Raw genomic sequence first — 22,426 nt, forward strand, 5'->3', positions numbered from 1 at the left:
CTGTTTGCCAGCATCACCTCTCCACCTGTCTCACCCCCATCCTCCCGCCCCGCCCCTTACCTTGGTCCCGTCTCCCGCGCTCAGGCGCGTTTTCCACGCCCCCTTACGTTCAGCCAATAGTTGGTCACGTTTGTGGGAGGGGCGGGGCCTTCCCTCCCAGCCAATGGGGGAGAGCCTCGCTGTCCTGGTCCCGCCCCTGCCAGCATCTCCTGCCGGAAGATGGCGGCGGCCGCGGAGTTGACGCTGTTGGAGAAGTCCCTGGGGCTGAGTAAAGGGAACAAATACAGCGCTCAGGGCGAGCGCCAGGTGAGAAGCGGGGAGTGGAGGGGAAGCGGTGGACAGGAGCGCAGGGAAGACGGGCTGGCCGGCGGAGATGGAGGATGCGGTCCTGTCCTCCCCACGTGTCTGCGCCGCAGGGCGGGCGGGCTGGCGTCTCGGGCTCCTGCGGCCCTGGCTGCGCCCCGCTGCGGCTTGGCCTGACCTTTAATTTTTTTTATTTTATTTATTCATGAGAGACAGAGAGAGAGAGAGAGAGAGAGGCCGAGACAGAAGCAGGCAGGGAGCCGGATGCGGGACTCGATCCGGGGTCTCCAGGGTCACGCCCCGGGCTGGAGGCGGCGCTAACCACTGGGCCACCCGGGCATCCCTTGAACCGCGGAGACTGTCGTCCTGTCCTGGGAAGGCGAGCAGGGCCCGGACACCAGCGTGGAGGCCCCGCGTTCGCGTCCGGTGACAGCGCTCGCTGCAGCCCGGCCTTGCGTTCCGAGCCGCGCCGCGCGGTGCCGGGTGGGAGGGACCGGGGGCCGCTTGCAGCTGCGGTGGAGAAGCCCGACCCCCTCCCTCCTCGGGGAGCCGGGTTGTCCCCTAGGAGGACACACCTGGCTGCTTTTTTTTTTATTAACGGCAGTAAGTGGAAAGTGCTACGTGGGAGCGGACGGAGGCTGCAGACCGAGCAGCACATCGCTGGCCTTGGGCCCGCCTGTAGGAGGTTGCAGGAAGGTTTCTTCCTGAGCTGCTCGATTTCAGTGTGCGACGTGCGCAGGACGAAGGGGAAGGTGAATACAGCCTGAAGTTGGTAAGGTTCTTGGACTGGGCTTTCTCAGGCGTCGAAGAGCATTTGCGCTTCGTAAACGTGGTGGTTGGACGTGGATGGAATGCGTTAGGAAAGGAGGAGGATGGTAGGGAGGCTGCTCTGGGGAGAGAGCGTTTTTGGGCCCCCTTGAGATTTTTTTTTTCCCCCATGTGATGTTTCTTTTTTTTTTTTTTTTTTTTGTTCTTAGTTTTTCATTCTTCGTTTGGTTTATGCGAGAAGCAGTCAATACACATCAGTTAAACTGAAACCGTGAAAGGCCTTGGAGACAAAGCCGCCTGCTTTTGCTTTTTCCTCCAGCCTCATGCGGCGGATTCTGGTTCCTTCCCTTTACCAGCTGCTCCCCAGTTTGGTTTCTGTTTTTTGGGGTTTTTGTTTTGTTTTTGTGTTTTGTTTTGAGAACGTTGCCAAGTCAGGAATTTTGCCCTCAGGAAGCTTATCTAGTATGAGAAGAAACCGTCATTGGCAATTAATTTAAGGCAGAATAGAATATACACACTAAACAGAGGAAACGTTGTTGAAGAATGAGGGGGAGAAAATTCATTTCGATTGTAAGAACGGATTTGTAGAATGCACAGAGAAGCTGGTGTTTGAAGCATGTAAGACCAAAATTACGGAAGATTGGGAAGTTTGGGGCAAGAAGCAGATCCACATGAAGTGCTACAACACAAAGTAAGCCCAAAATTATAGTTTGAGCCCTCTTGGGAGGGCTTTGGAGTTCAGAGTGTGGTTTCTTATTTTATTCTAATTTAAACTTTTTTTTTTTCTTTTTTGGTCTCAGCAAAGGGCAGCTATTAAAAATTTCTATTTATATGTTTGGAGAAAGGGATGGGAATATATGAAAAGATTCAGTCCTTTTATGTATTTATTTGGTGAGAGGAGGAGCCCACTGACAGCAGTAAGCCAACAATGATGTGAAAATATTGGGGTCCTAGAATGAATGATCAAGTAAGAATTCTTGAAGCATCTTCGATGCAAAAAGGGTGGTTTTGTTAAAGCATAGGGACAGGACCGTGGGCAGAAGGAGCTGCTCTGGGGTTGTGAGGAGTGTCTGATTTTGTACTTTCAAGTTGGGAAGGGGTTAGGGAGAGTGTAGGCCTCTAAGGCATTTGGAAGCTAGGTTTCCAGGACCTTGAGGAGGTCAGCTATTGTTAGGAAAAGGTCATTTATTACTGTCTAGTAAAACCCCTAGTAAGACCTTTCAGATGTATGTCAGTGGGCCATATGCTTGGAGGATGATTGCCAACATATATCTTGGGGGGTAGAGATAAAGGAAGTTTCAAAAGGGATTTTTATACATTAAAGAAGACTTGGAGGTCGGGCTAATGTTAAGCCAAAGTTGGCTTTTGCCCTTAGCAAAGTATTAACATCGTGGCAGTTGAGTTCCTAGAGGAATATCATCACTCTGCCTGTCTTGAACACCTGTCAATGGGCTGCAAATCACAAGGAAACAATTTTTTTCTTTTGCCTTTGTTCTCCACATGAAGCAATAAGGCATTCCCCCGTAACATTATCAACTATATAGTAGTCACCCTCTCTACCCATGGTTTCAATATCTGCAGTTTCAGTTACCCAGGGTTAGCTATGCCCAGAAACAGATACTCCTCCTTCTGACATAGTGTCAGAAGGTCAGGAGTAGCCTAGCACTGTGTCACAATGCCTACGTCATTCACCTCACTTCATCTGCTTACATGGGCATTTTGAAGTCTTACATCATCACAAGAAGTGTGAGTTGAGTAGAACAGGATATTTTGAGAGAGACTGACCACATTCACATAACTTTTATTACAATATATTATAATTGTTATACTTTATTGTTAGTTATTGCTGTTAATCTCGTACTGTACCTAATTTAGGACTTCAATTTTATCATATCATATTTATGTATAGGGAAAAAACATAGTATATATAGGTTTTGGTACTATCCATGGTTTCAGACCTCCCCTAGGGGTATTGGAACATATTCCCCACAGGTAAGGGGAGGGAACTACATAATTTAAAACAATCTAGGGTAGTCTGGCTGGCTCAGTAGAGGATGCAACTCTTGATCTCTCAGGGTCATGAGTTCGAGCCCCATATTGGGTGTAGAGATTATTTAAGGAAATTTTTTAAAAAATGGAAAACAATCCAGAGGTCCAGCTTTAGGAGAATGGTTCGTTAAATTATAGTACATCAACACATTGTAATAGTTCTTATTTGCCATCGTCAGTGATTGCTTAGAAGACCATGGCATCCTAAGATGAATATGGAAAAAGTATGTGTCTCACAATTGCAAGTACTTAAGATTTGTGTACGTGAGGCTGTATGAAGCAAAGACAAGGGACTTTCGAGTCAGTCTTACTTTATCTAAATCTGATCCTGCCATGACAAAGCAAGTGACCTTGGTTCTTTGTCCATAACGATGATGACAAAATTACTCACCAACTTAGAAGATGCAATGAGAAGGTAACTGGGAAGTTTTTGAGTTAACAGTGTAGGATTGTGGATAATTTATTTTTACAAATAATTCTCTTTAGAATTAAATGTCATTTCCCCTCACACACTCATTGATTGCAAGTTCTTTTTCCGTTTTTGTTTTGTTTTATAAGTATAACATACCTTCAGAAAAGCGAATAAATCTTGATGCGTTCCCACAAAGTGAACACAGGTGGCTAACCTCACACAGAACCAACACCCCCAGGGAATTCCTTATTATTTTCTTTCAGTGCATTTTTTTGAAAGAATATTATTGGTGATCATAGAGGTAGAGGCTTCATTTGAGTGTAAAGGCAAAAGTGAAAATTAAGCTAAGTAGTGAGTGGGAAGTAGGTAAGGAAGTAGAAAATCAGAGTACCTTTCATTAATTCCTATAACATGTAGGAGATAACCTTGGAATTTGTATTTGTAAAATGTTAATCTCTCTGTACACCTCCCAGAGTCCTGTTGACCTAGATGTGAGCAGGGAAGTGCCCTGCAAGGTGTAAATCATCTTACAAGTACAAGATACTATTTAATGACTGCAAAAACCATTCGTCTTCCCAAGAAAATACTCTTTTTTGGTTTGTTTGGGTCGTTTAGATTGTATATTATTATTTGTAACTGGTCAGTCTCCCAGTCTGATTATCCCCTTCTTTTAAATTTCTCATAGTGCTTTGCTTGGTTGTGCATCAAGAACATTTAAATTAATTGGCAATTTCTTACAATCCGAACCTTTGTATTGCCGTTCGAATAAGGGAAACAAAAACAGGATTATTTTTCAGATGATTACCTGAGCCCAGGCTACTATCAGTGGCCTCAGCTGTATTTCGGAACATTTTTTTTAAATATGAAATATTGGCCAATAGTGATTTCACTCTAAATGATTCCAAAATTGATGGATATGCAGTTCAGAGCAACCAAGTCACTGTCTCAGTCCATATCTACCTAATTAACGAGATAGTGAATTACATTAGATCACATATCACTAAAACCAGCCCAGATCTCATTTGGTGGTTCTAACTACATCAACATTAAGTCACTGTTACTATAATTGTATCCTTTTGTTATTACAGAAGTCAGATTTAAGTTTGTTCGTCTTGCTAAAATTAGAGTATTGGTAAACTTGACTAAAATCAATGCAGTATTCCAGGATTTCCTTTTTTTCCTCTTGTATATGCACAGTTGTAAATTATATAGAAATATATTGATTTTTGCAATGTTACTACTGGTTTCACTTCAAACATCTGTTATCAAATTGTAAATAACTACTATTTTCCTGATTTTCGTTTGAATATGATTTAGTGTTTTAGAGTAGAATCCTAGGGCGTTTGAAAGAACAGTGAGAGATTTAGTGATTACTTAGAACTTAGGGTCATGGGCACCTGGGTGGCTCAGTCAGTTAAGCGTCTGCCTTCATCTCAGTTCCTGATCCCAGGGTGCTGGGATAGAGGCCCACATCAGGCTCCCTGCTCAGTGGGGACTCTCCTTCTCCCCCTAACCCCTCCCTCATTTTATCTTTTTCTCTCAAATAAATAAAATCTTTAAAAAGAAGAAGAAGAATTTAAGGTCATGATGGTATTTGTGTTTTAAATTTATCTGAAGAACTTTTTTTTTTCTTAAGATTCCAGTTCTTCAAACAAACAATGGTCCGAGTCTAACAGGACTGACAACTATAGCAGCTCATCTTGTCAAGCAGGCCAACAAAGAATATTTGCTTGGGAGCACTGCAGAAGAAAAAGCGATTGTTCAGCAGTGGTTGGAATACAGGGTAACTCGAGTAGATGGACACTCCAATAAAGATGATATCCGCACTCTGTTGAAGGTACTGTGACTTCTCTTTTAAAATGCGTGAACTATTAGTAGCAGGAAGCTCTCCCCCTTGAGATTCACTAGCCAAAGCCATTGGCCTTCTTGTTTCCTTCTGCCTTAGGGTAGTTTTTACCTGTTACCACCTGTACTGGAGACAGGACTATGCCCGCCTTCCCCCTTAGATCTCAGCCCCTTCCCCAAAAATTTCTTGACCACCTCTCTCCGTAACACATATAGGTCCTTGTTCTATATGCTTGTTCTTAACACTCAACACAGTCAACAGTTATTTGTATGATTTTTTTTTTAATGTGATGTCTTAATACTTAGTTTCTCCACTCAGCAGTAAAATACTTTCTCAAAGGCAAGAAGGGAATCAGAATCTTTGAGAGCTACTGAGAAAAACTGTTAGATTGATCTGAGAAATAAGAAAGCCCATGTTTTTTTCCTTGAGACCTACTGCTTTTAAGATTTGTATTTTCTTTCCAAAGAAGCAAAATCAGAATGAAAGGCTCTGTTGGTACAAGGTATAAGCTGAATATGGCACCAGAGTCACCAGCAGTGGAAAACATTCCAAATGATATTTATTAATTATTTACATAAAAATAAAGTGGATTAAAACCAAATTTTTAATAAAAGCTTAGAATTTGAAGGAAATTTAGAAATCATCCAACAACCACACATCACTGCAGGAATCCCTTCTGTTTTCTGATTTTATTCCCATTATCATATAAATTGATAGTGTAAGTTGTGCAAGAAGGTCTCATAGAACTGAAAGCATTTCATTTGTCACTCTAGGGGGAATGGTTTTAACTATTTTTGATAGCTATCAAGAGAACTGGTAGAAAATAAATTTTAGGACTTGTACCTTTATAGGTCTATTCATGCTCTATATCCATACTGACCCCTCCCACTGGTCTCTGCCATGCTCAGCAGCCTTTCCACAGGGAAGCAAGCATGTCTTTCCTCTAAGGGAATGTAAGATTTCAGCCAAATAAAATATAAATATAACTCTCATAATTTTCCAGAAGAAAGGATAGTAATAAAGTACTTAGTTCTAAAAGATACGAACAGGATTTCACTGAATCAGGTTTATGAATTCAAAGTTGTAGTCAGAGATTTGGTATTAAGAACATGGAAGTAGGGATCCGTGGGTGGTGCAGCGGTTTGGCGACTGCCTTTGGCCCAGGGCGCGATCCTGGAGACCCGTGATCGAATCCCACATCGGGCTCCCAGTGCATGGAGCCTGCTTCTCCCTCTGCCTGTGTCTCTGCCTCTCTCTCTGTCTCTCTCTGTGTGACTATCATAAATAAATAAAAATTAAAAAAAAAAAAAAGAACATGGAAGTAATTCTACCAAAACGTTGTATTTGGGTTATGTAAATATTATTTGTAATTCCAATCAAGAGACTCTTGACTGGAGATAGTACCATTTTTGAAATGTACAAGGGAACAGATGATTTGGTTGTCATCCTTGCTCTGCCACTTTGCTTATCTGTACCTGCACTGATGTGCCAGATGCGGTTCTAAGGGCCAGTGGTACAGTAACAGTCCCTGCCCGTGCAGAGCTCAGAGCAGTGGGGGAGACAAATGTATAATGTACATTATACATAATGTACTACAGTGTGATTTTTGCCGTATGAGCATAGATGAGAAAGGGTTGTTTTCTGTTTTGTTTTGCCTTTTGCTGTTTTTGTCTTAAAGGCAATAAAAATTTATTATAAAAATTTAGGAGATATAAATAAGGTAAAAAAATTCCAAGCCTTAGTAGTTCCACTAAAAGAGAAGTGCTAATAACACTTATATTTAATCATCAAATATTTATTGAACTCCCTTTGTGATCTTCCATGCTTTTCCTTTCCGTATAGACATGCGTTTTTTATTTTGCAAGTGGGCACTTGTTGGACACTGTAACTTGCATTTTTTTGTTCATTGACATTGTGTTGTGAACATCTTTCGTGTCCACAAAGTACTCATTTATACTATCTTTTTGAGAACCCGTTAGTATTGCATCACATAGTTGTACCAGAATTTAAATCATTTTTAAAAATTTCCTTGTATGTATGCTTTACCCCTTTTAATACTGGGCTATTTATCTTTGTATTACTTATTTTTACTTCATACTCTCTAAAGTTCCATTTTAGGTTAAAACCACGACTCTAAGCTTAAATGGCTCATAATTAAGGTAATACATAATTTCAAAATGGCAGGCATTGCAGAGCACTAATATATTGAATCTAGATGGAGGATATATAGCTGTTTATTATACTGCTTTTTTAAAGTTGCTAGAAAATGTAATACTAATTAGGGAAAAAACTCAGGTAGAACTCTAGAGGAGGGGAATACTTGATAAAGTTTGGAAGTGGCACGGGAAAGTCTTATTTAAAACAAAGGAGTTGAACATTGTTAATTCTGGGAATATTCTGAATATATGAAATTCTGTAATATAGTAATATAACAGAGAAAATTTGAATATCACTAAGAAAAATATACTTAATTATAAAGATGTTTTAAAGACAGCAACCTTAGAGTCTCTGTTACTAAAACTTACACATGGATTCTATTTTAAGAATACATACAGTGTACAAAAGCAGTGTTAAATTATGTAGAATTATTTAGCAATTTTTAAAAATGCTTCTTAAAATTAAATCGAAGGTAATTTTATTTTACTCTTCAACTTTATCCAAGCTGTTTCATTTGAAGACATTTAGAGAGAAACCATCTACATTCAGCAGATCACTATATAATTTAAGTGGTAGCTTCTTATATGCCAGTCCGTTCACCCTCCATACCCGAACTTTATTTTGATTTTTCTGCATTTGTCTCCTTTTTGTCCATATTCTGTTATGCCCTCATCTGTAACACCCCTAGCAGTTCCATGTTTATATAGCATTTTGAAAATTACGGTCTTCAGATGAAGACATGGGCATACTCAAAGAGATTAAATTCATTTCAGCAAATAATTACTACTTATGGAACTACCATTTGCCAGGCATTTGGGATGTGCTTTGAGAAAACAAAATGTTCTCTCCAGTTTACGGAATTTTTCTGGAATAAGTACTATTGACCACTGACCACTATAACTATTCCTTAGAGGGCCCTCTGAGGATATCTGATAATAATCCATGTAACTGATTTATAAATCTTTGTCTAAAGGTTGTATGAATCTTTTGTCTCATTTGATTTTAATGTAATGTAATGAATGCAGCATGAATTCCTGTGCTTTTAAAGTACATGTTAATTTTGAGAGGAATCCAAAGTACTCATATCTTTTTTTTAATCTACATTTTTTTCTTTTCTCAGGAAGCTAATTGATTCATTCATACTGGTCTGTTAGACTTTACTTCTAATTTAGATTAGGATCTCTTAAGATTTTTATTTCATTTTTTAACATGTACTTTAATTATTTTTTTCCTTCCAAAGTACCTATTGGCCACTGAGGGAGCTCCGTGCTTACTAGTATTTTGTTGTTAAAGATTTCAAATCAATTATTTTGTGTATGTTTAACATTGCCCTTTGAAGATTGATGATTATAGTTTGGTGAACAAATGGCAAAGAACTTTCTGTAGCTTTGGTGTTTAAAACTGGAGTCCTTCAGTGGTGGCTCAGTCAGTTAAGTGTGGGATTCTTGGTTTGGCTCAGGTCATGATCTCATGGGTCGTGAGATGGAGCTCTGCAGAGGGCTGTACACTCAGCACACCCACACGTGCATATACCCCCTCTTTCTCTCTCAGGTAAATAAATCTTAAAAAAAAAAAAAAAAAAAACCTGTGGAGTCTTGCAGATTTTGGAAAAAGCTGGATCTCCAATTATAAAAGAATGAAGTTGGAATGTTACTTTACATGATATATAGAAGTTAACTTCAAATTGGATTGAAGTCCTGAATGTAAAACCTAAATTTATAAAACTCTTAGAAGAAAACCTAGGGGGGAAAATATGTTGTTTGATTTGGCAGTGATTTCTTGGGTATGACACAAAAGTACAGGCAACAAAAGTAAAAATGGATAAATTGGACTACATCAAAATTTATAACTGTGCATTAATGGACACAATCAACAGAATGAAAAGGCAACCCATGGAATGGGAAAAAATACTTGTAAAGCATGTAACTGATAAATAATTAATATCCAAAATATATAAAGAACTCTTACAACTCAGCAACAAAAAAACTAAGAACCCAGTTAAAAGTGTAAAATGGTGCAGCTCTATGAAAAACAATATGCTGGTTCCTCAAAAGATTAAAAATAGACTTACCATATATTCAATAATTCTACTTACGGGTATATACCCAGTGGGCCTTGAGAGATACGTGTACACCCATATCCATAGCAATATTATTGACAGTAGCTGAGAAGTGGAAACAACACATGCGTCCATTTACAGATGACTAGATAAAGTATATATGTAAACAATGGAATATGATTTAACCTCAAAAGAGAAGAAAATTCGAACCGTGAGGGTATTATGGTAAGTATAAGCTAGTCACAAAAAGACAAATGCCCTATGGTTCCACTTACATGCAGTATCTAAAGTCGTCAGTTCATAGAAATAGAAAGAATGGTGGTTGCCAGGGTCTGGGGTGAGGGGGATGTGGGGAAGTGTTAATAGGATAGAGTTTTAGTTTTGCAAGGTGAAAAAATTCTGAAGACTGGTTACACAACAGTGTGGATACCCCTGATATTTACTGAATTATACACTTAAAAGTGACTAAATGGTAACATTAATTAAAAACTTTTAAATATACATATATAAAAAATGCAGCAAATCAATAAACTATAATTCTTAAAGAGCTTTTTATATTTTAATGGAAAAAGTAAATCTGGGGCAGCCCAGGTGGCTCAGCAGTTTAGCGCCGCTTTCAGCCCAGGGTGTGATCCTGGAGACCCGGGATCAAGTCCCACATCAGGCTCCCTGCATGGAGCCTGCTTCTCCCTCTGCCTGTGTCTGTGCCTCTCTCTCTCTGTGTGTCTTTCATGAATAAATAAAAATCTTAAAAAAAAGAAAAGAAAGAAAGAAAAGAAAAAGTAAATCTAACAACATAATTTACAAAATGATCTCCCCTCCCTCAAAATTGGTGTCTTTGAAATGGTCATAGATGGCATTTTGAATAGCATTTTTTAAAGTTTTCTTATTTCTTTAAAATAAAATAAGATTAATAATGTTTGCCCTATTTTTAAAAATGAGGTGATTGACATATTATCTGTTCTTTTGAATAAAACTGAGTCTATGAATGTCAGATTCAATTTATCAAATTAAGTCAGTGTTTTGTTTTCTAATAGTCTTCTAAATGTTTAAAGTCCAATGATATGGTAGCTATTATTACTGGGTAGGGTTTTTTTTTTCAAATATTTATTTATTTGAGAGAGAGAGAAAGAGCAAGCATGCATACATGCGTATGCATGAGTGGGAGGTGAAGGAGGGACAGAGGGAAACGGAGAATCTAAAGCCGACTCCGCACTGAGTGTGGAGCCTACTGTGGGGCTTCATCAAATGACCTGAGCCAAAATCAAGAGTTGGATACTTAATATGCTAAACCACCCAGGGGCCCCAATTATTACTGTTTTTTAAATTAAAATTTTATATATTTGTTTTTGTTTTAGGATCTTAATTCGTATCTTGAAGATAAAGTGTACCTTACAGGATATAACTTTACCTTAGCAGATATCCTATTATACTACGGACTTCATCGCTTTATAGTGAGTATTTAAATAGTCATTAGTTTTTTCCTCTGTAATGTTCAGAATGATTTTTTTGTCTTAAATTTAGGTCATTTTTGCATTTTTGCCTTCTCAAATAAAAATGAATTATTTTTATACAAGGTACTTATGTACGTATTCCTTCCACAAATCCATCAAATATAGTAGCTTCCTGTTTGCTTCCTGTTGTTTCTACTCTTGTTCACAACTACTTCTCTTGCTGCCCTTTGAACTTGATTGTCATCACCTGGCCCCCATCAACACCGTCCCACTCTCCTTGTAACATCTTAATTCCAGTACCCCATGTTCTGTGCGGCCTCTAATCCTTAGTTTTTAATCTCTTACTCACTAATCCCACCATTATCTGAAGCAAGTAGATTCCTTCCCATTTTCCAAACTTAGGTACTTTTTCCCCATCCAACCTAGATCCCCTTTTGTGTAACTTCTGATACTTTTGTTAGTGTCTTCAGCTTTGCTCCACTGTACATTCACCACCCTTTGCCTGTAAATCCCCACCTCTTGCTCACTTCTAATAATTGCCTTCAATCCCATATCCGGGCTGAGATCTGTTGGAGAAATCCCAAAGCCACAGATTGGTGCCACTATAAATTTATACTATTCAGTTTCAGCCAGGCTCTCCTACGGATCAGATCTTTCATTCCTCCCAGGCATACTTCCAGACTTCTAGCACTTTCCTTAACCCCATTCTTTCCCTCTCCCTTTATCTTCAGTTATCATGCAGTGGTCCTCCCTGTTTGAGCTAGAAATTTGAGACTGTTCTTTTGAATGCCCTTATCTCCCACCCCACCTGAACACTCATCCTCATCTGTCTTGTCTCCTCCCTCTGCCCTCTTACTTGAACTCACCCTCCTGCCCCCCCCTTTTTTTAAGATTTCATTTATTTATGAGAGAGAGAGAGAGAAAGGCAGAGACACAGGCAGAGGAAGAAGCAGGCACCATGCAGGATGCCTAATGTGGGACTCAGTCCCAGGTCTCCAGAGCCATGACCTGGGCCGAAGGCAATGCTAAACCGCTGAGCCACCCAGGCTGCCCTCCTACCCCCTTTCTGCCCCAATTTTGTATCCTTCCTTTCCCATATGTGCAATTTTTCCTTTTATCTGATCAGTCTCTGTATTTTTTTTAAATTTGTTTATATATTTTAGAGAGAGTGAGAGTGTGAGTTGCGGGAGGGAGAGAGAGAATCCTTAAGCAGATTGCCCGCTGAGTGCAGAGCCCAAATCAGGGCTCAATCTCAGGACCCTGAGATCAAGACCTGAGATGAAATCAAGAGAAGCCCAGCTGACCAAGCCACCCAGGTACCCAATGGTCAGTCTCTAAATTGTATTAATTCTTCAATTTATTTACAGACAATTATATGGTACTGGCTATATTCTCTGTGCTTCCTAAATGTTAATTAATTTAATCCTCATAACCCCTATGAGGTAGGTACTATTACTATCATCCCCATTTGCAAAGGAAGTAAGAGAGCCACAAAGAGCTCCGATACCTTCCTAACAATGACCCAGTTAGTAGCAAAACCAGGTCTGGAAACCAGGCAGTTTGAAACACTCCACAGCTTGTGCTTCCTTAAGTCTTTCTGCACCTAAAACATCTTCCCAACACCCATCTTCTCCCCATGGAAAAAAATAACCTGTCCATTTTTCTGTATTCTGCATCTTGTGTGTCCAGTTAATCAGATTCTTTTGTTTCCACCTCCTGGATGCCTCTCACACGTGTCCTCCTGTGATCCTGGGTGATATTGCCCTAGTTCCAGAATTCGTCATCTGCTGTCACGGCTACTGAAATGGCCTCCTGCCACCAGTCTTCTCTCGTCCGTCTTCTTTGCCACTGCAGCGATTTTTCTCATGATGTGGCTTCTTTTCTCAGAATAACCAAGTAGCTACTCGCTATCTAGGATGGGAGCCCCTTCTTCATGTTGACTCTGCCTCCCCTGCCAACCTCATTGCCCACGTTCTCCCCATATGCCTCTCTGTCGGCCACAACAGACTCCCTGATCTCTCAGCCTGTGCTCTTCTCTTTTGCTCCCTGGGCCCAGCCTTGTCTTCCTCCCAGATTTGTTCACATGTCACCAAGTATCACTCAGCGACGGCACTGATTTCCTGGTGAAGCACCCTCAGGCTCCTGAAGCATGCTGAAGTACTCATTCCTCTGTGCCTCACACACTCCCTTAGCTCTGGCTTGTTTCACTGGGTACTCTAATCCTTGGAAAACTTCTCTTTTAAATCATAAGCTGCTACGGATGCCTGGGTGCCTCAGTGGTTGAGCATCTGCCTTTGCCTCAGGTCATGATCCCGGGGTCCTGGGATCAAGTCCACATCCGGGCTTCCTGCAGGGAACCTGCTTCTCCCTCTGCCTATGTCTCTGCCTCTCTCTGTGTGTCTCTCGTGAATAAATAAATACAATCTTTATAGATAGATAGATAGATAGATAGATAGATAGATAGATAGATAGATAGATAGATGCTTGAGCGAGAGACTGCAGCAATTCCTATGTGTAACACTCCTGTCCAACATAATTCCTCCCACATGCATATAGTCTGCACTCCCCTCCGTAAACATTGAATAACCTAATTAACGGGTTTCTCTAGATTTTTCAGTTTTATGTATAGTTTTTCTTTCTACCTCATAACTCTAAAGGAGATGAGGCTAGTGGTATCATCCTCTTACTATAGAGAAGGAAATTAAGGTTTAGGAACATCGACTTTGTGCACAGTATGTGGGGACGCCTTTACACGCTGCCAGATACCATAATGTATGATAGTTTTTCTTTATCCCCCACACACGCTCTAATTCCTTAGTTAGATTTACTCCACTTATGAAGCATTGTTCCTCTAAGATCCCCAAGGGATTGGGATGCCTGGGTGGCTCAGTGGTTGAGCCTCTGCCTTTGGCTCAGGTCATGATCCTGGGGTCCCGGGATCGAGTCCCACATCGGGCTCCCTGCAGGGAGCCTACTTCTTCCTCTGCCTATGTCTCTGCCTCTCTATGTGTCTCTCATGAATGAATAATAAAATCTTTAAAAAAAAAAAAAAAAGAAGGAAGGATTATGCTCAGTTCTATAACATTATCGCTGCAACCACCTAGTTAGATCCTTCACTCAGCCCAACAGTCCTTATTGAATTCATTCCATGTGTCCATACTACAGTCCTTGAGAGACATAAAAGAAATATAAAAACCTCTTTTCAAGCAACTCTTGATCTCTTCAAAGAGATGACTGTTCCACATGAAAAGAACTGAGTAAGGCAAAGTGCTGATTTCTGGTCAGAATATTACATGAAAAGTTAAAAAAACAAATAATAAAGTAAAATGTAGAATCATGAAATTGTCAGAAAAATATCTGTAGGATTCAGATGTCTGGCTATTTAAGGGAACTTGTATTGTTTTAGAAACCTCTTATGATAAGTTTGAATATAAATCTTGCATATAAGTAGGATGACCATATGATTTCTCATCCAGAATAATACTTTTGACAGTAAAAGGAAGGTTATTAATAATTATTCATGGGCAGCCCGGGTGGCTCAGTGGTTTAGCACCGCCTTCAGCCCAGGGCCTGATCCTGGACACCCAGGATCGAGTCCCATGTTGGGCTCCCTGCATGGAGCCTGCTTCTCTCTCTGCCTGTGTCTGTGTCTCTCTGTCTCTCATGAATAAATAAATAAAATCCTAAAAAAAATTTATTATTCATAATTACTGGTACAATAAGAATAAAGTAGGACAAATGTTCCTTGTATGTAGAAGAGATAAATAAGACATAATTTGAAGCAAAATAAGAGGACTGAAGAGAATCGTGTCATATTTCTCTTTGTAGCTCTCCAGCTCTTAGCACAATGCATCATGCAACTAAATGCTTACCGAGATCAGCAGTACTTTGCAGTCTCTCCCTCCTGTATTTCCTGTTTCAGGTTGAGATCTTTGTAATGCTATCTTTAGTTTTATACTTCAGTATGATTAACTCTAAAATCATCTTATTTGAATGTGAAGACAGTTTAAGTAGAGCTGATATAATCTGATCGAACCAGCCTCCTTTTATTCTATTCTAGATTCAACATATTTTAGTCGCTTTTTGAATGTAGAATGGTGACATGGCACGTTTTAACCTCATTTTAAAATGCAAAAGCCTCCAAACTAAGAGTTTGCTGTTATAGTATCTACATATTTTCATCCTGGTGACACACCTAGGAGGTATCCATAACTTGACTTAGAGAGTCCACTGTTAAAAGCATGGCTACTTTCTAGGGGAGCTTAAAAACAACTTATATCTAACAACAACGGCACCCTTGGAGACATCTTTAAAACATTTAAATGTGGCATTACTTAGTTTTAAAGCTTGCATTAGGAGAAATGTCATCTCTAATCCTATGTATGATGCTGTCAGCCGGCTAGTGAAGGCCTGTTGGGACCTTCACAAGGCCTGGCTTCTTGTGACATTGAACTCCTATTAAGAAGGACAGCATTTTCCCATCAAATTAAAAAAAAAAATAGTAATAAAGTATAACTCTTGCAAACCGAGTGTGTATTTGTGTTTTTCTCTCTTCTGGCTTATGCAGGTCATGCAGTAGGGAAAGGAAATAGTCAGGAGGGAGCTTGTCTGGAATTTCTGGCCAGCAGAGTGAACAAGGTCATAATTCTATAAGGCAAAATATTCATATCACAAGCTACAAAGTTATTTAATTATGAGTCTAGGTACCCTGAGGGGCATTGGGTTTTCAAGCAGGTCTTAGAAGTGTCTTGTTCAATGCAACATGTTAAAACTCAGGTCACATAACAATATTTAGTGATACGTGCCCTTTTATATTTCCTGTTTTGGAATATATGTTCTCTTTACATGTAGTGACTAGGATATTATGATGAAGGATATTATGCTTATTTTTTTTTCAAAACAAAAACGAATATAATGATACATAAATCATTCAGCTCGCCATCCTTTTGGGTTCAAGAAATGAGTCCAAAACAAAAGCATCTCTCCTACCCTGGTCCATATGCAGGCAAAGTACATCAAAGAAATAAACACCTTCTCAAGGAACTCCTCACAGACTAAACCTCTACTGTGATAGAATTGGACAGTGGTGTTAAATGACATCCCTCTTGAGTTAGGTGTAACTATATCCTGATGAGAAAAAGGTGATTATTCGGTATTAAATTTAGGCAGAGTAGATGTGAAGCTCAGATTGGTTACCTGCTCACATTCATCAGACAGTTTCTTATGCTCTGTTTGCTTTGGCAGTATATTTATTTTTGCCCTCATGCATTCCTTCATTTATTTGTTCCTGCTATTAAATACTTAAAATGTAATCAGGCCGCCTGGGTGGCTCAGTCAGTTAAGCATCTGCCTTTGGCTCAGGTCATGATCCCAGAGTCCTGGGATCGAGTCCCACGTCAGGTTCCTTGTTCAGTGGGGAGTCTGCTTCTCCTTCTACCCCTTCTCCCTCCTCATGGTCTCTCTCTCTCTCTCTCTTTCAATAAATAAATAAAATCTTTAAAACAAATACTTAATAAGTAATCAGTACCGTGCACAAGACAGCAGTCAGGGAACCTTCAAGTCATCAGATAATCCCACAGTATTTTGTTTCATTTGGAGCCCAATTTTAGTTGTGGCTAAGTTACTCTAATTTTCAGATCTGCTCTATCTTAATTTTCTTTGAGAATATTACATTGTTCTTCCTTTGTGAAATTGCCAGTTAATGTGGCTGGCTGTTTATTATCCTACCCACTGACTCATTGCTTTCTGAGAGTGATTTCACCCGTAGATAGCGGTCCCTGTGAACAGGCTGTTACTCACAATTATTGAAATCCTTTGTAGCATGATGTGCCGCTTGACTCTGAGATAGTTATCAACTAAAATACATTTGTTTTGAAGTTTGGAACACCAGTGGGGATATGTCGTTCTTTTAGAAAGAAAGAAAAGTACAAGAAGCAGCTGCAGTGCAGTCCAGGAGCACCAGCCGTAAAGAATGTCCGGAAGGGAGCAGACCAGCCTTTCACCCTGATCTGGAATGGGTCACTTAAAGTGGTGTCTCCATGGAAAATTAATGACTAAGAGTATTATCTGTTTGGCTTTAAAGGTTCAGACTAGGTGTAGAGAGCCAATATAAATAAGAAAGGATGATTAGTTAGAAAGATCCAAGCTTCATCGCTGCAGACACAGTAGCACGGAGGCCAGTAAGAAGCAGGAAATGGTGACTGGAAAGTCGCACTGTGTCTCCTGTTGCAAGAAAGGAAAAGAAACTAGCCCAGTAGAGAGGGATGCTGGAAAACCAGTGTTGCAAGTGAAAGGGCCCAGGGGATCCTATCTGGGAAGTTCTAAAAAAAAACTGTAAGGTTTTTTGGGGGGAGGGAGTAGGGAATGGTAATCTGTTTTTTCTTTGTTTACAGTAAGGTCAGAAATAGAACATCTACCAAAAATGTAGCAGAGATAACAAATAGAGATCAGTCCTAATTTTCTCAGATTCAAGGGACAAGCTCCAATTTAAACTAAAAAGTAAGTGGTCACCTGATCCTTTTGGAAAAACTCTTGTGTATTTCTGGCAAAATTTTCTGAGGGAAAATGAACAGATTTACATTTTCTGAAATACATCATCTAGTTAAAAATTATTGTAATAAATTGGAAATGTTAGAAGAAGCTTTAGAAGCTCTTGGAATAAAAATTATTTTGTGCCTGAGTGGCTCAGTCTGTTAAGTGTCCAACTCTTGCTTTCAGCTCAGGTCATGATCTCAGGGTCCTAGGAGTGAGCTCTGCATCCAGGTTCCATGCCCAGCAGGAAGCCTGCTGGAGAGAGAGAGAGAGTGTGTGTGTGTGTGTGTGTGTCCCCGCCACACTCACTTGCTCTCTCTAAAATAAATAAACCTGGGGCAGCCCCGGTGGCGCAGTGGTTTAGCGGGATCGGGTCCCACGTTGGGCTCACTGCATGGAGCCTGCTTCTCCCTCTGCCTGTGTCTCTGCCTCTCTCTCTCATGAATAAATAAATATTTAAATGAATAAATAAACAAACAAACCTTAACTTACTTTGTACACCCCAAAAATTTAAAAAAAATTTATTTCGTGCCATGAGTCTACTCGTAACCCTTTATACTAAAGACTCTAAATGTGAAATTTTTAAGTTGGAGAATATCGATTTTGCTGTGTGTTGTATCTTACTGTTGTTTTTGCTATTTTAAATAATAGGCCAAGTAGCAGCATTATAACTAGTCTTCTGCTCTGAAATATGAATAGTAAGCAGACACTGCCCTTTGACTCAGATCCAGAGTCTGAGTGACCAACCTGCACAAAGATCAAACAAGCATTAGTGCTATATTGTCTGGAAATGCTTTCTTTTCAGTGTATTTTAATTCATTCAGAAAAATAACATCTCACAAAGTGGCTGAATAGAGACTTTTAAATGAAGAGTTTTGAAAAGAGTAAATTGTAGAAAATGGTCAGATATGAATCCTGTATTGCAGCAACTGACATGAAATCAGTTTGAGAGTGAAACTTACTGTTCCCTTATAATTGGGAAAGAGGTTTGCTGAAGTTGATTTCGAATGTATGTATGTATGTGTGTGAGTGAAGAAAACTCAGCCCCTATTTCCCATTAGATTTGTAGCTATGTTTACTAGTGGTTGAGCTTTTTAAAAATCTTACATCTTCTTTTGAAGTCAGTGGTGAAGTTCACATATGGGAAAGATTTAGAAAAAGAATGAAGCTCTTTTATAAAATGTGTTTTACCTTTTGAAATATAAACTGATACTCAGTTTATTCTGCAATGGTTATTTGCCTCCTGTGTACAGACCAGACAGTTAGGCATAAGGTAATTCTTCACATGTGAAAGCCATGAATTCTCTAATAAAAAATAACTTTTATATCAAAAAAGACCAGTTTTTGACCAGTTTTCTTGACTACTGTGTTAATTTTCTATTTCCATGCCATAGACTAACAATATTGTAGGTGAAACAGTTACAGTAATATATTCCTGATAACTAGATGCAATCTTACACAGCCTTAAAGGAGATGAGTATATTTTCATAATATGTGTAGCACTTACAAGTAAGAACTTAAACCTGAAACTTAAAATTTTTAGGTAGCAGAAGTAGGAGACTCTCCTGCTAAAAATTTAAGTAAACTGAGCCAGCAGAGTTGGATGTCTGAGGCCATCAAAGACAATGTTAAAAGATAAGATATTGATACAATAGTATCCTCCTATCAGAGATAAAAGGAAATTTTTCCTCCTATCTAAGGAAAGCAGGATTATTTGCATCAGTTTTTCTTTTTAAATTGCCTTATAGTAAACATTAACTGGGAATAGGAGTTCAATGAAAGATTTTTTGAGAAAATACTGTGTGTCTACCTTTGAATTTTATTAATATTATTTTGTATTCTGCAACACATTTTGTGTACCATGGTGGTTTGTCCTTCAGTTTTGTTGACCCAGTAACAGCAGAATATTTGCCTGTAGACACAAGTATGCTCAATTCTGACCAGCCACAGGACATCTATCTCACTAAACCTCCTTCCATCAAGCAGGCTACTAATGGGTTTGAATCACAGGAGGGGTTTTTTCTTCCTTGTGTAAATATTCCAGTCAGTTTTACAGAGACTTGCAATGTCTGTTGAATAAATGTTGCTTTAACAACAGAAAAAGGAGATAACTATACGACTTTTAAACACGGGTCATAGCTGGTAGTTACTGTCCCACTGGCTCTCTCTTACCTGACAGCTCTCTATGATTCCAGTCCAAATCTCTGAATCACCTACTCTGGACTTAAAGCCCAGTAAAATAATAGGTACCAACTGTTTTTATTGCACCTTTCTCTAACCAAATCTCTGGGCATTCTTGTAGCTTGACAGGAAATTGTGTGACTTACAACATCCACTGGAGATAGAGTTCAGCTTTTTAGCAAACCCAGTTGAGAAGATCTGTTGTTCATCTGAGGCATGTGCCACTGGAAATAGCCAGCTCTTCCTTCTTGTTAGGCAATAATCTCTTCAAATTAAGTGAGTCATTGTCTTGAGTAGTTTTTTCCCAGAATTTAATAGAAAGGAAGTTTTATTTATATACATATAAAAAACTAAGTTTTTTTTTGGGGGGGGAAGTAAAGAATGGGGATAAGTTTCAGGTTTAAGTCCTTATAAAATATTATAAAGTTTATATATAAATATATATATAATTATAAAATGTATGTATATGAGTTTACATAGTATTGTCTTGTTAAGAGTGTTAGATCCTAACCTTGCTTTTACGTTTGCTAAAAAATGTTGTAGAAAGAACCAATGTCTTAGCCTTTTGGAAGCTCTTCTCTTCCTTTCTCCTTTTGAAATATAAAGGAAAATATAAATTTTCCTTTCCAAAAAATAAAAAACAAGCTCTTTGTATTAGAAGTTAGACAGGTAGTCGGGGCCAGGCTCCCCAACAGGAAAATACGGAGTCAGGACAGCTAAGATAAAACTGCACTGACATTCTGCTCTGCAGCCTTTGCAGAAATGACTTCTTCAAAACGTCCTAAAATAAGACAATGAACCACAAATGCATTTGTCAGTATCACAGGCAAGAGGCAGTTAAGACCTGAGCCCACAAATGTGAACAAGAAAAGACCATCAGCACATGGACATTAACCTAATAGGTCAACAGATATGTGACCAAAGCCCCCATTGGCATGACTCAGCACACCCTGATTGCTTAAGATAGTTCTCCAAAAGAGCTTATTAAAACCCCTAAACTTAGAAACTCCTGGGGCAGCCTACTCTGCCCCCCTCCCTCTCCAGGAGCTTTATACTCTTGCTCAATACACCTTGCTTTGCTGCCCACCACTCTTCGTCTGGTCCACCTCTTCCTTCTTCAGAGCAGCAGGACCAAGAACCTGGGGCACAAAGGAAACACAAGTCCTGTGTTGTTTGGACCTCCAGATCCTGGGTTAATGTAATTTTTGCATTTGTTGAAAATCCGAGACTTTTCTAAAAAGCGTGTCTGGTGTTGAACAGAACATAAAAGCATTAAACAAATGGCTCTTCTAACTGGCTGAAACTTTTTGCTCCCATCTAAATATGTTGGCTTTTCTTGAGTGTTTATCTTCTACGCAAATGATACTGATAATTATTCTTACGCACTGTCTGTGTTGTGTGTGTTTTTAATCTCTATTTAGGTTGACCTCACAGTTCAAGAAAAGGAGAAATATCTTAATGTGTCTCGCTGGTTTTGTCACATTCAACATTATCCAGGAATCAGGCAACATCTGTCCGTTGTTGTCTTCCTCAAGAACAGACTATATACTAATTCTCTCTAGAAGCTATCCATAACATACAGAAGCGTGATCACAAATATTTAAAATGGAAAGTGTATTCTGGACCAGAGAGCCAATGTAAATTGAATCACAGTCATTCTTTATTTGCTGAAGTTGATGGAATAAACTTATGTCCGAATGTTTTACTTGTTCTCTAGTTGAAATTTTGCAGCTTTTATGTAAAAATTCAACTGTCAAAACTTGAGTCAAGATCAAGTTATAAATTAACCTTTTTTTAATAGATGAAATTTATTTTAGTAAAACTTGCAAATCAATGGCTTAATCTTAAGGAAAAAATAGTCCTTTCAGTAGCTGACATATTTGGCTGTTTATCGACCTCCCTCTCATATTTTAAAATTCATTTTCCCCTTATGGATATTTACAGTAATTTGTTTATTAAGGACTATAATAAATTGTGCCAAGGATACAGAAAGGGAAGACAGATGGATTTGTTTTCAAATATTTATGTGAGCCAGTAAATGTGGTTGAAAAAAATCTTTTTTTTTTTTTTTTTGTTTCTTTCTTTCCTGTAGTCAGTATTCATTGAGGTGAAACTAACTACTAAACTGCCCTGGAGGGAGCTGGAATAAGATACATTCAGTGGAGTTAATGGTTCTTTTGTTGTTGTTGGGCTTATTGGAATAGAAGTGGCTAAAAACAAGATGGGAAATTCCTGCTATCCCACTAGCTTTAGACTTGACAATTACTAGATCTTTCTAAACTAAACTGGCTTCTAAACTAAAAGCCAACTCAGGGCTGCTGCCGAAACACAATAAAGAACAAAGAGGTGTTATTAGCAAATCTATACATCTTACAACTTACTGAGTAAATAAGTGATTGAGAGCTAAAGAGCTTATATTTCCAAATAATAAGAAAAATAGAGCCTTTTAGGGGTGCCTGGGTGGCTCAGTGGGTTAAGTGGTTAAGTGTCTGCCTTTAGCTCAGGTCATGCATCCAGCTCCCTCCGAGTCAACTTGTCCCTCTCCGCTGCGGCCCTTTAGTTCATGCTGCCTCACGTGCTCGCCCTCTCTCTCTCCCCGTGCTCTCTCGTGCACACTCTCTCTCAAATAAATAAATAAAATCTTTAAAAAAAAAAAAGAGCCTTTG

General features: G+C 39.2%; 1 protein-coding gene across 1 annotated transcript; it reads left to right on the forward strand.

The window, feature by feature from the left end:
- Positions 1-201: 201 nt before the first annotated feature.
- EEF1E1 (eukaryotic translation elongation factor 1 epsilon 1) lies at positions 202-21,462 on the forward strand. The gene is made up of 4 exons (XM_055323212.1): positions 202-306; positions 5,169-5,369; positions 10,953-11,048; positions 21,182-21,462. Exons 1-4 carry the CDS (start codon positions 220-222, stop codon positions 21,320-21,322), a joined length of 525 nt encoding a protein of 174 aa, XP_055179187.1. The 5' UTR covers positions 202-219; the 3' UTR covers positions 21,323-21,462.
- The last annotated feature ends 964 nt before the right edge of the window (positions 21,463-22,426 follow it).

Source organism: Nyctereutes procyonoides, unplaced genomic scaffold (assembly GCF_905146905.1).
Source record: "Nyctereutes procyonoides isolate TBG_1078 unplaced genomic scaffold, NYPRO_anot_genome, whole genome shotgun sequence".
In the NCBI taxonomy this organism is placed as follows: Eukaryota; Metazoa; Chordata; class Mammalia; order Carnivora; family Canidae; genus Nyctereutes; species Nyctereutes procyonoides.